The following is a 15,406-nucleotide window of genomic DNA, read 5'->3' on the forward strand; positions in this document are numbered from 1 at the left end:
CTTTGATTATCCTTTCTAACTCCTACTTTGCTCAATTTGTGGTAAGGACTGACAAATTGATAAGTCACATAAATCAATTCCCTTTCGAGAACCGAGAATAAGCTAACTCATTTTGTAACACAGAAGCTGCATGTTGTCTCACTTTCCTAATGAGCTAAACTTTGCCTTTAGCAGGCTGGTCTCAAAAATAAATACCTATGGAAGAAATATGATTACATGGAAGCGCAACATTATTCATCTTAAGTATTCTTTGGCTTTTGTTTTTCTTTCCAGATATCTGTATGCCCTTGGACAGAAGGTTTGGAAAAGATGGAAAAAACGTTACTTTGTTCTAGTTCAGGTTAGTCCTTTTTTCCTGTTAAATAATCACTCTAAGATAGCATCTCTCAAGATGTGTTTATGTGGGTTATATCTATCAAAATTTACTGTTTTAGAAATTAAAATATGTTTAAGCCACTTTAAATAAAAGCAGTACATTCATTTCATGCTAACACTAAAGTTTTTATGTAAAATAACTGTTTTCCAAGCCAAACAATTTAGCGAAATAAGTGGCATTGTTTTATGCTTTTGTACTCTTTACCCTCTGGCTTAATAGAAGGTAACTGTATTCTTGCATCAGCTGCTGCATTCAGTTTTTTGCAATATCAGATAAAATGTAGCCTCTGGAAAACTCAAATTTATACTAATGGGAGAAAAAGTGTGAAAAAGGCAAATAACTTCTGAATATTCTTATAAAGACAGTTTTGACCTCGTAGACCCTCTGAAAAGATCTTGGAGATCTCTGGGATTCCAAGACTATACCTTGAGAACCACTGCATCATCCTATATTTTATATATAAAGCATAATACATACAATCATTCATTTTGATATAAATATTATATTTGTACTAACTGGCATTTTAATGCAAATATGCTGCCATTTAATGCAAATATGCCACATTTAGTACAAATAAGCCAAAAAATCACCTGTTCACATAAATATGTTTTTAAGTCAACTTGCCTGGTATATATTTGTTTATGATTGGATTCTGAACATATATTATCAGAACGTGCAGTTTGGCTGACTCTTCTTTTGTAATCATGAATAACTTTGCTCATACTAATTAAGTTAAATTTATATTAAAGAATACCCTTCTAAGTAATAGTCACTCCAGTCCATGATAAATCCAAGCTATTTTGTTCCCAATATATGACAAGAGTATCACTTTTGGAATTCTTAACACAAAATATTCTGTAAAAATCTCATTGATTCCAATGGCACACATTAAACAAGCTTAACTGGACTAGATCAGAATGACATGGTAAAATGCCAAGGAAGGAAAATGATCATTTGCTGTCTTCCAGTGAGTACGTACAGCCATCCATCAATTGCTGGATAAAATTACTTTATTGATGTCCCATGATAGCCTGGTAACTCCATGAAAAGTGTGAAAACTCAGTGAAAAGTAGTTTTATCTACATGGCAAACAACCAGCCTATTTTTTTTTTTTCCTAGCTAAAAGGTAATCTCTTCTTACATGATTAGAACTAATAGTCGGTCAACTTTAATAAAAGATACGTACACATGCACACACAGATTTAATTTTTTTATATAAGCCCTAGCATTTGCTTTGAAAAAGGTTACCTGTTTGGGGTTGTGAGTGATCTATTTTTCAAAAACCTTAAGGCATCTTCTACAGTTTCCACATTTAGTTTCTTACATTGGTGCATGAATTTAAATGCATTTCCTAAGCAATTTTAGTATATATTTCTGGACGCTTATTTATATCTTGTGGATATATTTCACTCATATCTAATTCAACAAGGTTGTGTTAGTGACTTGTCTTTATCAAGTTTTTCTAAAGCATTCAGCTGACTTTTCATGGAAACAGCAGCTTCTTTTTCAGTTATTTTATGCATTTATGTAAAATCTCATTTAACTACATAATTTCAGTAGCTAATGTTTTTAGCATAAACTAGTTTGGGAACAAACCCAGCTAACTTAGTAAGCATAGATCTTAACTGGTGGAAATAGGTATGAAAGAACATGGGAATGTAACCCAATAACCACAGATGTTTAGTATGTTATTTGCATTAGTCACTGGTTTTATTATTATTATTATTATTTGATTGTTTTAACTGATTTTTTGAATATGAAAGTTAGACTTTTGCAGATTAGTCTTAAGAGGTCAAATGATCACCTCATGCTTTTTGCCAGGTAAGGTTCCAAGTAATCCTTTGCCCCTTATCTTATTTTCTAGCATATGATCATAAGACTCAGAAGTTATAAGGCAAATATATATACTTTGATTATTACTCATAAGAGAGTTTAGAAATGAAGGAAGGAATTGTAATACTTTGAGACTATTAATTGGTGTGTTTTGGGGGGAAGATTAACCATGTCTTTGGGGAGCTAAAAGTGTTTTCTCAATAACAAAAATATGCTTTACATTTTAAAAGGGTTATCGAAGTTAATTCAAGTAGGCAAACCCATATGTTTCATAATTTAAATTTAAGAAAGTACCACCAAATTATAATGAATTTGAATTTATTCTACCTGAGGTTTCTTCTTAAAATTTGAAGTCATGTTTAAGCATTATATATTTACTTTCCACACATATATGTGCATATATCCACATGCATTCATGCAGAGAATTCCATGCCCAAATGTACTGAGAATCTATGTCAGTATTCTGACAAGTTTTAAACACAAGTGAATCTTCCATTCAATTCCAAATGTAACAGGAAGGCAAATTGAAGGTACACACTTCAAAATCAAGATGGGTATGTATGGAGATTCAATGAGAATTACCCATTGGGAGGAACTGGGTAGTTTTTATTAGTATTTTTAAAGGCAGCTCTGATTCTATCCACACATAGTTTGTAGGTCCATACCTGCAGGCTGCATTATTGAAAGGTGAAGGAATCATTTTCATAGGGAGGAGAGTATACCCCTGCTGTGTCTGCCGCTGCCATCGGCAGAATGGTGCTCTGTTGATAATGTGAATCTCATCACCACTTGTGAGTGTGTATTATGAGTGATATCGCTGGAAATCCAACCATCAGCTCAAGAATTTGTACTCATAAAAATTGATTGAGAGTAAGGTTTGGCCAGCTGCAAAGTCATTGTTCAAAGTGAACACTCGAGGAGCCACTGAGGTGAAAAGACTTTTCAAAGACTCTCATGTAAACATTTAAATTGGAGTCAAAAGGTGGGAAAATAAATGATTTGTTAATATTGAGTGTTTTTTTGGCTTCTAAGTAAGATCATTTTGGTATCTGTTTATATTCTGATGCCAATGTAGTTATAGTAATAAATAGATTTTAATGCTTTCTAAGAGGCTTCTTTTTTTAATGAAGGTAAATTTTGGTTCAAGCCAAATTGAAAGAACAGTGATTTTGAAGAATATGCTTGAAATACTACCAGAATTAAACTTGTATATGTTTGTTACTTACTTTTCTTGTGCTTGTTCAGTGTTTTTGTATTAGATTTGGATGATATAATTGGTGTAAAGTACTTAAGATACTTTAATATATTGTAGTTCATTATAATAAAATAATTTGATACCTTTAACACTCTGAATTTGAGATTTGAGAAAACCAAGTATTACTTCATTTTATATTCTAATGCCTATTCAAAAATGTATGTCCCAGGTATTCTATATTCTGTAGTAAAAAAAAAAATTCTGAAGCACTCCCCAATTAACATAATTATTGCTATATTAAATCTAATTAAGCAATTACTTTGCGGCAAGCATTTATGTAAAACATTTGTAATACTTTATCTTATCAGAATAAGCCTATGAGGGTAGATATTATTATTATACCCATTGTACAGATAAGAAAATAATACAAAGAGGGGTTTTGGAACTTACTTAGGATTGGGCAGTTTAGTAAGTGGTAGAGTCAAGCAAATCCAGTTCTGTCAAACTTCTATTTTCTCTGTCATACTGCTATGATTACATTGATGCTCATAACTACAGTTGATCTGAAGACAAACAGATACATGATGAATCACTATGGATCATTCATTTCAAGAAGTACAAAACAGTGTTACTCTATTAGAAAAATGGCCAGGGAGTTATGACATAATGAGTCCTGTGCTCATGAAGGCCGCTGACTGTGTGACATCATTGGAAACTGAGTAGACGTCTGTATTGTTTTGGCCTTGTATCAAAGTGTTCACTGCTTGTTGTTGATGTGTCAGAATCATGACTTGAAGTTGCTGCAAACAACAGCAGGCTATCAAGACATAATGTTAATTACATATCAGCTGAGTTGGCATGGGATGTAAACAGTCAGCCATGCCACAGAGTGATCCATACCTGCTGCAGATGTATGAGAGGCACTCTGTTAGTGAGATGTCATCAAGATCTGCTTTCAACATAAAGAAGTGGCTGCCCATCCTATTGATTTCTGAAATATTCAGCACACATGGGGACCCACTACAGCTGACTCCTCTCACTCACTTGAGAATGAAACTACCACCTGAATAACGTGAAATTCAGTTATATGCTCCAGGTTTAGTCTGGGACACTAGCTGATGTTTGCTTATGGCAGTAAGATAAAGTGAAATGAACAGACACATTGTTGCCAAATCAAGAAAATCATGGCATAATGACTTTTTAGCTTTATGCTTTAAATTGGATTAAAATTTACAAACCCAGGACATGCTCAGCGTAGGATAAAAATCAAACCATGCAATTTTTATGGTAGAAAATCAAAGGCCTCTTCGACACTCCTGCTGGCACTACCACCTTAGTCTACTATCCTTTGCAAAAGTATTCAAGTAGCCATTGCTAGTAGTGTGGCCTTCCAAACTTGTTTGGAAGGAGTTAGGAACCTTTAATTCATCACTGTGTGAAACACACATCCACTCATTCCTAATGGAATCATTTCATGTATTTTTATTCTATGAGTTGCTTTGTTTCCCCTTTAAAATATATCCATGAGAAGTTGCCATATCAACATATAAGAATCTATTTAATGCCAGGTGCCGTGAATCCCAGCATGTTAGGAGGCTGAAGCAGGAGAATCACTTGAGGCCAGGAGTTCAAGACTGCAGTAGGCCATGATTGCACCGCTGCACTCTAGCCTGGGTAACAGAGCAAAACCCTGTCTTAAAAAAAAAAAAAAAAAAAAAACCCACAAACAAACAACAACAAAAAAAACCCTTTTAAGTGAATAAATAAATAACTGGATTCTATATTATAAATTTACATACTTTTAACAGTCCTCCTTGTTTGAACATTTAAGTTTTTTAAATCAAACAATGCTACTTTGAATGTTGTTTTTTTGTTGTGGAGGAGAAAAAAGTAATGCCACTATCAATATATGTGTAATTCTTGTATATTATGCATATATACATTAATATATGTATATTAATCTTCATATATATGTGGGAGTATTCTTATAGAAATGAAATAATTGCTGGCCAAAAATCCACAAACGTTTACATTTTGTGAGCTTAATTTTTTTTTAAAATTGTTCTACAAGATTCCATTTCAAATTGCTCTGAGTGTGTACATGTGTATTTCTGTGTATTTGTATGCATTCATATGCATATATATGTCTTTATATCTACAGGTATGTGTATAAAATCTCCTACACAAGTAGTGTGTCTGAATCTGTGCATAGTGGAGAATCTGTAAATATTTGTTAAGTAAATGAATATTCCTCCTTTAATTTAGGTTCCTTCCCAAACCTCTGTAAGGAATATGAAATTGACTTCTATTTGAACATACTTAAATAAAAACCTAGGTGTCATGTTTGATCCCTCTTTTTTCCTTATCCTCATAGCAGAAAAGATTGCTATTCCATAGCAAAAACAACATTCCATTTACATCCCATCATCTCCATCTTCTCCACTATCATAGTAGTTGAAACCACCATCATCTTCACATGGATTCCTACAATGGCATCCTAGCTGTTCTCTCTGCTTCCACTTCCATCCTTCTTAACAATCTGTTCTTCACATTGTGGGATGATCTATTTGAAGCATAACTCACATTATGACAATTTGCTGCTTAAATCCTTCCAGGGAATCCCTTTGCACTTAGAATAGCTCATAACCATGTCTTAGAGGAGGTCCTAAATATTCTGGCCTCAAGCTTCCTCTTTGAATAGTTATTTCGTGTCACTGAGCTACATCTTGACTTCTAAAACTCTTTCCTCAGATTAATTACAGTGCCAAGAGTAGGAGTTTAGCACCTTCAAGTCAGCAGATAGCCCCACCAAAGGCAACTCAAATAAATATATAAACTGGGGTTATTTTTAAGTGTCATTGTTGTGTAAATACACCTTTGGATTAAGTCCCTTACTTTTCTTCCACCTAGATTGTTAGGCCACCCTTAACCCCCTCTGTAGAAATTCTGAACATCCTACAGCTTTTATTTTCCTCATGTCTGGCTCATTCCTTCATGTCCATTTAGATATCAGTTCAAATGTTGCCTTTTCAAATGTGCCTTTTCCACCCAGGCAACCTGAAGTACCCCGCAGCTCATTCCCTGTCGCATTATTCTGTTTGATATTGTTAGGGGCATTTATCTCCAATTAATTTTTTTTACATTCATATGTTTATCGTTATTTTTGTTATTATCTCTTTACCCCTTCTAGAATGTATGTTCCATGAAAAGAAGGACTTTATCTTTCTTTTAGTCTACTTTATCTGTGGAACATTAAACACTGCCTGGTACATGAGTAGAAACTAAGTATTTGTTAAGTAAATAAATATATGCAAATCTTTCTCAACATTGTTCCGAAAAGAATGACTTTCTTTTCTCTAATTTGTACACCAAATGCTAAATCTTTTTACACCATTTGGACAAGACAGTTAACAATAAATATTCCTGTCCAGTCTTTCTGAATCTTGAAGATTTATTCATTTTTCATGATTAAATTCAGCTCTGGTTTAGTTTGGTTTTTTAAATAACTCCAGCAGCACCTTTGGCCTCTGCCAAGAACATTTCCAGCTAAGGATTTTTAAAGCCTTAATCTTCACTGAAATTAGATGGTGGCAGTTGCTAAGCTGCCAGCTGTTAACATGATCCCTGCAGTAGGAATATAACATACAAACCGAAATGCTGTGGTCTCTAGAATCCCATAGTTAGCACTTACATGTGTGGACACAGACAGGTGTTGCACAGGTTGGCAATTGAGAACAAAATGGGAGGTTTCGTATACCAGATACAGATACCTTGTGGTACTACAGCAACTTAGGTGTCCTATCAAAAGCAGTGATGCTAAAACCTGATTTCATGCTGTCCCCAGATTAAAGTCTGTTCATATCTCCCAATTCTCAACAAATCCATTCTTTACAGTGTTATTAAGAGTGGATTGGGTAAAAGATATTGAATGTTTGTCATTGCTGTGCTTCCACTGAAGGGATTTTCAATTTCAATATAGTAAATTATATAAGCTTTGTTCAGAAATACACAAGTAAGCTCATAAATGAAAACAAATATCAGATCAGAATAGGTCAAATCACCTGTTTCTATCTAATTCCCTGGCATGTGGTGATGAGGCAGAGTAGAGGCTGCAAGACTGCCTCTAACTGGGAGCACAGGGAACAGGGTGACCCCTGCTAGTCTTTCAGCAGCATATTTTAACTATTAGCACGAACTGATACAGGTCTGAGTACAACTTCTCCAGATTACCTGTGAACTGGTAACTGGCTAGTAAATCAGCAGCTACAGGTGTTAATACTATTCAGGGACACCTGAATTTACCCTGTGGGTTTGTTCTATTTCTGGCCTTGGGAATGTGATTTATCATGACCTTGCAAAGGGGATGGATAAAAGTAAGATCTCTTGGGGTACTAAAGGAACTAAAAGAAGGATGAAATATGGCAACATTTTGTGGAAATAGAACCAGGAATCAGCAAGCCCAAAAGATAGCATTAATAGGTTGTAGCTTCTGGAGTCGATGTATTCGAAAAGCCAGATTGCACCTTTTTCAGTTGTCTCATGGGTCACATTTCCTAATTGTCAGTGACAGCTTTGTTAGTTGTTGGTATTTTATTACTCTTCCATCTGTACTCTTTGTTATCTCTCTAGGCCCAATTATCTGTGACAGAGTCTAGGTCTGTTGGGTGATGTTTTCGATATTAAACAAAATATTAAAGAAGTTAAAAGCTAAAGGCAAATGTTTCAATACTTTGCCATTTAAGTGACCATGCCTCTAGAAATGGAGTGATTCCTCTAAACCTGAAGTTTCTGACTTGTTGATTTTTGTTGTTGTATCTTAAAGACTTGTTAAATTGGTACTTACAACTTTATATCTTCAGCATGTTAGAAAATAATTGTCTCATTTAAAGCTAGCTAGAGATACAATACTTAGAGCATAAAACGGCAACTTCAAGTTGTACTTCAGGTTATGTGAAGAAAAATGCACATTAATGTGAGCATTTCACCTCACATGGTTTTTGACAACTAATTTATAAGGCTAGATCATAAATAGCAAGTAAATTTTTAATGTTTTTGGTGGGTTACACACATCAAGTCTGTACTGTTTAACACATGACAATATGAACATGTTGATTATGTAAAGAGCTTTTGAAAGTAATCAACATTTGGTTTTTAAGAAAGCAATAATTTTTAAAAGACATTATAATGTATATTTAAGATAATGTCCATTAGAAATAGACAAATGTAGCATCTAAAACTACATTTAGATGTATTATCACTTTTCCTCACTTTTGCAGTTTCTTATAAATTTACATATTCTTCCTTGAAGCATCTTCATTAACACAGCCACTATGTTCTTTGTTTGCTGATAAAAATGTGAAAACAGACTGGGCATGGTGACGACACCTATAATCCCAGCTACTCCGGAAACTGAGATTGCTTGAGGCCAGGAGTTTGAGACCAACCTAGACAATGTAGTGAGACACTGTCTCTCTATATTTTTAAAATTAACTGGGCATGGTGGCATGCACCTGTAGTCCCAGTTACTTGGGAGGCTGAGGTGGGAGGATCACTTGAGACCAGGAATTTGAGGTTACAGTGAGCTATCAGTGCACCACTGCACTCCAGCCTAGGTGACAGAGTGAGATCCTGTCTCTCAAAAAGAAAAAGAAAAGAAACATCCCCTGAGAGTGGGAAGAAAGGTAAGGGTGGGGAGAGCCAAGCGAGGCCAGGAGACAGAAGTCAGAAACATGGAGCGTCAGCAGCCCTCAGCTCATTCACAGTGTGGAAGCATGTGGTTTGAAGAGAGTTCAATCCCCAAGTCAGTCAGGTGCTCACTGTGTTATAGTAACACCTGCATTCAGTACCCAAAATGAAACAATTCTTCTAAGAGTCAAAAAGAATAAAGTGAGAGGAGGACGGTGGCTCCCTGACAACCGAATTAGATTCACTGGGAGACCACTGTGTAACAGGCATGCATTTTGCTAGGCGCTCCCACGTCAGTTCTCTCCAATTCTCTCAAAACCCTGTGAGGTCTATTATTGTTTTCTTATATTACAGAAAAATGAGATATATAAAACTTAAAATGATTTTTCTAAAGCCTTGTCAAAAGTAAGTATGAAAGAATAAGGATAAGTAAGTAATTGAGGGGTAAAATGAAAGTGGAATTTGCATTTGACATGGCAGATTCATCTGTTAAACCTGGTTTATCTTCCCTTCACTTCCAGTTGAAATGCCTTAATATGATTGTCTTCAGAGTGGCCTTTCTGACCACACTATTGAAAATAGAATGCTTTTAATGTCTCTTTCCTCTGCTTTGTTTTCCTGCAAAACAATTCACCACCCAAAATTGTTTTCAGTAGCTCCTTAATTGTAATTCACTTATCTTCTCCATTCTCACTCTGTGAGATGGCTTTCTCCCCCCAATTCTGAGGCACTGTTGTTTACCCAAAGCCTGAAAGAATTCACTGTAGATGCATGATAAACATTTGGTGGATGAGTAAGTGCACGGATGAATAAATGCACGGATGAATGAATGAGAGGGAGGAAAAAAGTACCCATAAGAACACAAGGGGAGATACAGAGGTTATAAATACACAAGAAACTAAATTCAGTAACTTACTATTTTGTTTAGTATGACTAATCCACAGATCTCAAAAGACATCAAGGAAGGAGTATATCTCTGTAAAAGACAACATAGGAAAGAACAATCATATTAGTCTTTAACCGTTTTGCCAATATGTCCCTTAAAATAATTTTATACAACTCTAGAGCCTCCTGAATCTTTCATCATGAGTTTGAATAGTTGCAGTGGGTATCAGTTTCTAAAATAAAACCACTAAATCATTCAGCAACATGTTCAATAGAATCTAAATACTTTTGTGATTTTATATCTACTTGCAATCATTGAAAATTTTATTGGCCGTGCACAGTGGCTCATGCCTGTAATCCCAGCATTTGGGGAGGCCGAGGTGGGCAGATCATGAGGTCAGGAGTTCAAGACCAGCCTGGCCAGCCTGGTGAAACCCTGTCTCTACCGAAAATACAAAAATTAGCCAGCCAGGCATGGTGGCACATGCCTGTAATCCCAGCTACTCGTGAGACTGAGGCAGGAGAATCGCTTGAACCCAGGAGGTGGAAGTTGCAGTAAGCCGAGATCATGCCATTGCACTCCAGCCTGGGCGACAGAGTGAGATGCCGTCTCAAAAAAAAAAAGAAAGAAATTTAGTTTTTTTCTCCTCGAAGTCTTATTTCTATTGTGCTTTCCCAGCAGAATATTATTCTTATGAAATAAGTGTTATGGCTCAAAATCTTGATCACTCTATCATGCTTCTCTACAATTAAAAAAAATCTATAAAATTGAACTTAAAAAAAGTTTCTGTAACCAAAAAGCCCCCCAAAAATAGAAAAAATATACAATTCACATTGCTGAACATATTTAAAGGAGAATTCTTGACATTTGAGAGATAAATGAGTATGACTTCAGAAATGTGAAACTTAAGATGTAGAAGAATTAGAATAGTAATGAAAAAAAATATATAGTTTATTTTACTCTTGTAAAATATTTTGGCAGCTCAATTAAACATGAAAAATGATTCCTGAAATAGGTTATAGAAATATAATTAAGTAGTTATTACAAAATGTGAATCCTAAACTCTAGACTTTGTCAAAATAATGAATGGAACAATAAAACAGGTTCTATTCCTCATGTTATATAGAGCCAGTGAAAAAATTATTTTTTCAATAAATAGAGAAAATATGGGTTATGTCTTTAAAACTTTTAAAGAAACTATTATAATATAAAAATTAAATGCTAAGAAAACTTTAATTACCAAATAATAGAAGATAAAGAGGACAAAAAAGCAAGACAAAATATATTAGTTCTTATTATAAATAAGTTAAATGGACCTGTTAACAGTCAGATTCTCAGAATGAAATAATAATCTAAAGGGATGACAATATTAATTTCAGAATGAAATTTAAGAGAAAAATTATTAAACACCTCCAAAGATTACAATTTTATGTTAAGGATATTAACAATTACTATAAAACAAATGATGGTGATTTATTGAACACATACCTGAGAAAAGAGAAATAATAAAAGTGTAATGCCTTGAATTATTTGCTATCACCTTTAGTGATTTTTGATGATGGATTCAGTGCTATCTGAAACAATAACTTCGCCAGAAATTAAGAGGCAATTGTCTTGCTATTCAGGAATACAGTTGTTTTTAAGTTTCAGAATGAGAATGTATAAAATAATATGCTATATTGAAAAGAATCTCCATTGAACTACAGAGAGTTGTGTTGTAGACTCAAGGTGACTTTTTTTTTTTTTTTTGAGGCGGAGTTTTACTCTGTCAACCAGGCTGGGGTGCGGTGGTGATGCGATCTCAGCTCACTACAACCTCCACCCACCAGGTTCAAGCAATTCTTCTGCCTCAGCCTCCCGAGTAGCTGGGACTACAGGTGTGTACCACCACGCCCAGCTAATTTTTTGTATTTTTAGTAGAGATGGTGTTTCACTACCATCTCTATGATACATTTTCTATGGTGTTAGCCAGGATGGTCTCGATCTCCTGATCTTATGATCCGCCTGCCTCGGCCTCCCAAAGCACTGGGATTACAGGCGTGAATCACCACGCCCAGCCAAGGTGACCCTTTTTATCTGGGTGGCCTTGGAAAGTTACTTCCCTCATCGATGAAAGCTGAAGTTTAGACCACAGTTTCAAGAGCCCAGATCTTGTCTCTCAATGCTAGCGTGAGAGAATTACTCGGAGTATAGTATTTCATTTTCTTTACAATGAAGCTTGGTTCTTTATTTAACTACTTATGATTTAGTGAGTTTTGAATCCTCTAAACATCATAGTTTTAAATTTCCAAATGTAATATCTTCAAATCCTTGCTACATACTCAAAATCTATAATTCTGTCACATGTAATAATGATTTTTTTTGTTTTTGAGACAGAGTTCACTCTGTCACCCAGACTGAAATTCAGTGGTGCCATCATGACTCACTGCCACCTTGAATCCCTGGACTTAAGTGATCCTCCCACCTTATCCTCCCAAGTAGCTGGGACTACAGGCATACGCCATCATGCCTAGCTGATTTTTAAAGTTTTTTTTAGAGATGGGGGTCTCGTTTTGTTGCCTAGGCTGGTCTTGAACTCCTGGCCTCAAGTGTTCATCTTACCTCGGCCTCCTAAAGTGCTGGGATTCCAGGTACAAGCCACTGTGCCTGGCCTAGATTTAGAATTAAATTATACATTTTATTATGTTCTATTACAATTCCAAACACACCACTTTTTCCTGACTTGTTTTCAGTTCACAATACCTTTCAATATTTTTGCTTTAGCTTTTTCTCCAAGTACTAATACATAAAATATAAAAATATCTCACTACTTACATAAGCCAGATACTTTTGTGAAGGTAAGAATGTCTTTGTAATGTGAATAATAACTCCCTAATTAGTTGTTTCCTAAGTTATTGTTTTTGATTCTGTGTTAATTTTGTTTTTTTCCCCAAATTTCCTTAGTATTTTGATGTCTTTCTTGTAACTATGGTCACATCATAGCTATCTACGTATCCTGAAAGGGTAAGCCTGGTTTCTCCATGGCTCTGACATCTGTGTCCATAACATAATGGGGTGCTCAAGACCTACTTGCATGAGGGAATGTTTACTGCTTCTTGAGTGTTTTCAGTGGAGTGTATGACATTTAAAAATCAAATGTCTTTTGTTATAGTAAGTGGAAGAGGATACGTTTAAGAGTACAAGTTGAGTTATGTGTGCTGTTAAACTGTTAGTATTTGTTTTTTATTTTTTTAACAAGATAAATACGTGGTTTATACTTTCAAAAATAGTACATTTTCAAATATGGTAGAATATTTACTGAATTGAAATAAATTAAATTTCATGCCAAAATACAGAAGCAGGGACTCTGTGCCACACACTGTGTGGAAGCCATTTTATACGTATTATGAAGAAACTGAGTCAAAAACAAAGAAATGACAAACAAGGTTAGAATGGTAAAGCGAACAAATTTGTAAAAAATTTGGAAAAAAGAGTAGGGGTTTATTAGATTGACAAATAGGTAGAAATGGAATTTTAAACCTAAAGATGATATTCTTCTGCTTGGCAGTTCAGGTGAGGAACTGAATTAAAGTGGGTGAGTCTTGGTGGATGGTCCATCTGGAGTACTTTACGCAGCAGTAGCTGTAGATTGCAGCTAGTCATTGATGGAGATGTTTGTGAGCCATGCAGGGAAGGCAGACCTTCCCATGCCCTTCATCTCTCTCCCAGCAGGTTCCAGATTGTTCATGTGGTGATGTGTCAGGAGACTTTTTATAGTCAGGTTTTTAAGATTCTTCCAAATAAGAGAAGGAGATGAGACACTGTGAATTAGCTGCTCAATATATTTCCTATTATTTCAATAGTTGACTATAAAAGTATTACTTTGTAAAGGTCCCCTGGTGTTGAATAATTATAATTTAAATATGCATAAGACACATTTTACACAGTGTGTTTAGTTGCATACACTAACCCCATCATCATAGTTTCTTCTTTTCTTTTCTGAAATGCAGTGAAAAGGACTTACACAGTTTTTCTCATACATACAAAAGTTAGACTTACTATTCGGAAAGTTCATAAAGCAAAATTAAAATGAAAGGATTGGTCAAAAGATTTAAATTGGTAGTTTTGGCTAGACTTAAAGGTAATAGTAAGAATTCCTTTTCGGCCAATACCTAGAAATGCTGAATAAAATATAGTGCCCATCTTTTTAAATATGTAGGTCAACTGCAAGAAAAAAAGAAAAACTTTAGAGACCAAAAACAACTAGAATGGTTATGATTGTGAGTTGACATTGTGGCTACAATAGTGCTGGAATTTGAAATTAGCGGATGTTGATGTTGTTAGGCAGGCACTTGGGATTTTATTGCTCATGCAGAGACAGAAGACGTACCATGAAGTATTCTTAAAGTGGGTATTTGGAACAGAAATCTTATAAAGAACGTAAAAGAACCAGATCTCAGTGAAATGATGGACTAGGAAAAAAAATCTGCCCTTGGGCAATTAATCTTGTGTTCGGGCTTAAGCTCTGAATGTGCAGAAAAATTAACCCTCAGAATTTTTAAGTATTAGCTTGTACTCAAAGAATGTTGAAGTCCCAGTTTATTTTATTAAATATATGAGAAATACCTAAGTTAGGAAATTAACATGAAAAGCACTCCTGAATTGGTGATGACCATGGAGCAGCTGACATTTTTAAAAGTTGCTTTTTCAGTCAGGAGCAAGATGGCCGAATAGGAACAGCTCCAGCCTCCAGCTCCCAGTGCAAGCGACACAGAAGATGGGTGATTTCTGCATTTTCAACTGATGTACCAGGTTCATCTCACTGGGGAGTGCTGGACAATCGGTGCTGGTCAGCTAGTGCAGCCTAATCAGCGAGAGCTGAAGCAGGGCGAGGCATCCCCTCACCTGGGAAGCGCAAGGGGGAAGGGAATCCCTTTTCCTAGCCAAGGGAAACTGAGACACACAACACCTGGAAAATCAGGTAACTCCCACCCTAATACTGCGCTTTACCAAGGGTCTTAGCACACGGCACACCAGGAGATTATATCCCACACCTGGCCTGGAGGGTCCCACGCCCGCAGAGCCTCCCTCATTACTAGCACAGCAGTCTGAGACCTAACTGCAAGGCGGCAGTGAGGCTGGGGGAGGGGCGCCCGCCATTGCTGAGGCTTAAATAGGTAAACAAAGCCTCCAGGAAGCTCCAACTGGGTGGAGCCCACAGCAGCTCAAGGAGGCCTGCCTGTCTCTGAAGACTCCACCCAGAGGTGGAGTCTGACAGCTGTCTGACAGCTTTGAAGAGAGCAGTGGATCTCCCAGCATGGAGGTTGAGATCTGAGAACAGACAGACTACCTGCTTAAGTAGGTCGCTGACCCCTGAGTAGCCTAACTGGGAGACATCCCCCACTAGGTGCAGACTGACACCTCACACCTCACACAGCGGGGTACACCCCTG

General features: G+C 36.0%; 1 protein-coding gene across 16 annotated transcripts in view; it reads left to right on the top strand.

Moving 5' to 3' along the window:
• CADPS2 (calcium dependent secretion activator 2) overlaps window positions 1-15,406 on the top strand; it is a 439,469-nt gene that overhangs the window by 235,365 nt on the left and 188,698 nt on the right. For all 16 annotated transcript variants that reach the window (XM_031665933.1, XM_031665918.1, XM_031665925.1 and 13 more), the window contains exon 8: window positions 274-340. In XM_031665933.1, the coding sequence (XP_031521793.1) occupies window positions 274-340 (67 nt within the window). The remainder of the gene's footprint in view (window positions 1-273; window positions 341-15,406) is intronic.

The sequence above is a fragment of the Papio anubis genome, chromosome 4, assembly GCF_008728515.1.
Source record: "Papio anubis isolate 15944 chromosome 4, Panubis1.0, whole genome shotgun sequence".
Lineage (NCBI taxonomy): Eukaryota > Metazoa > Chordata > Mammalia > Primates > Cercopithecidae > Papio > Papio anubis.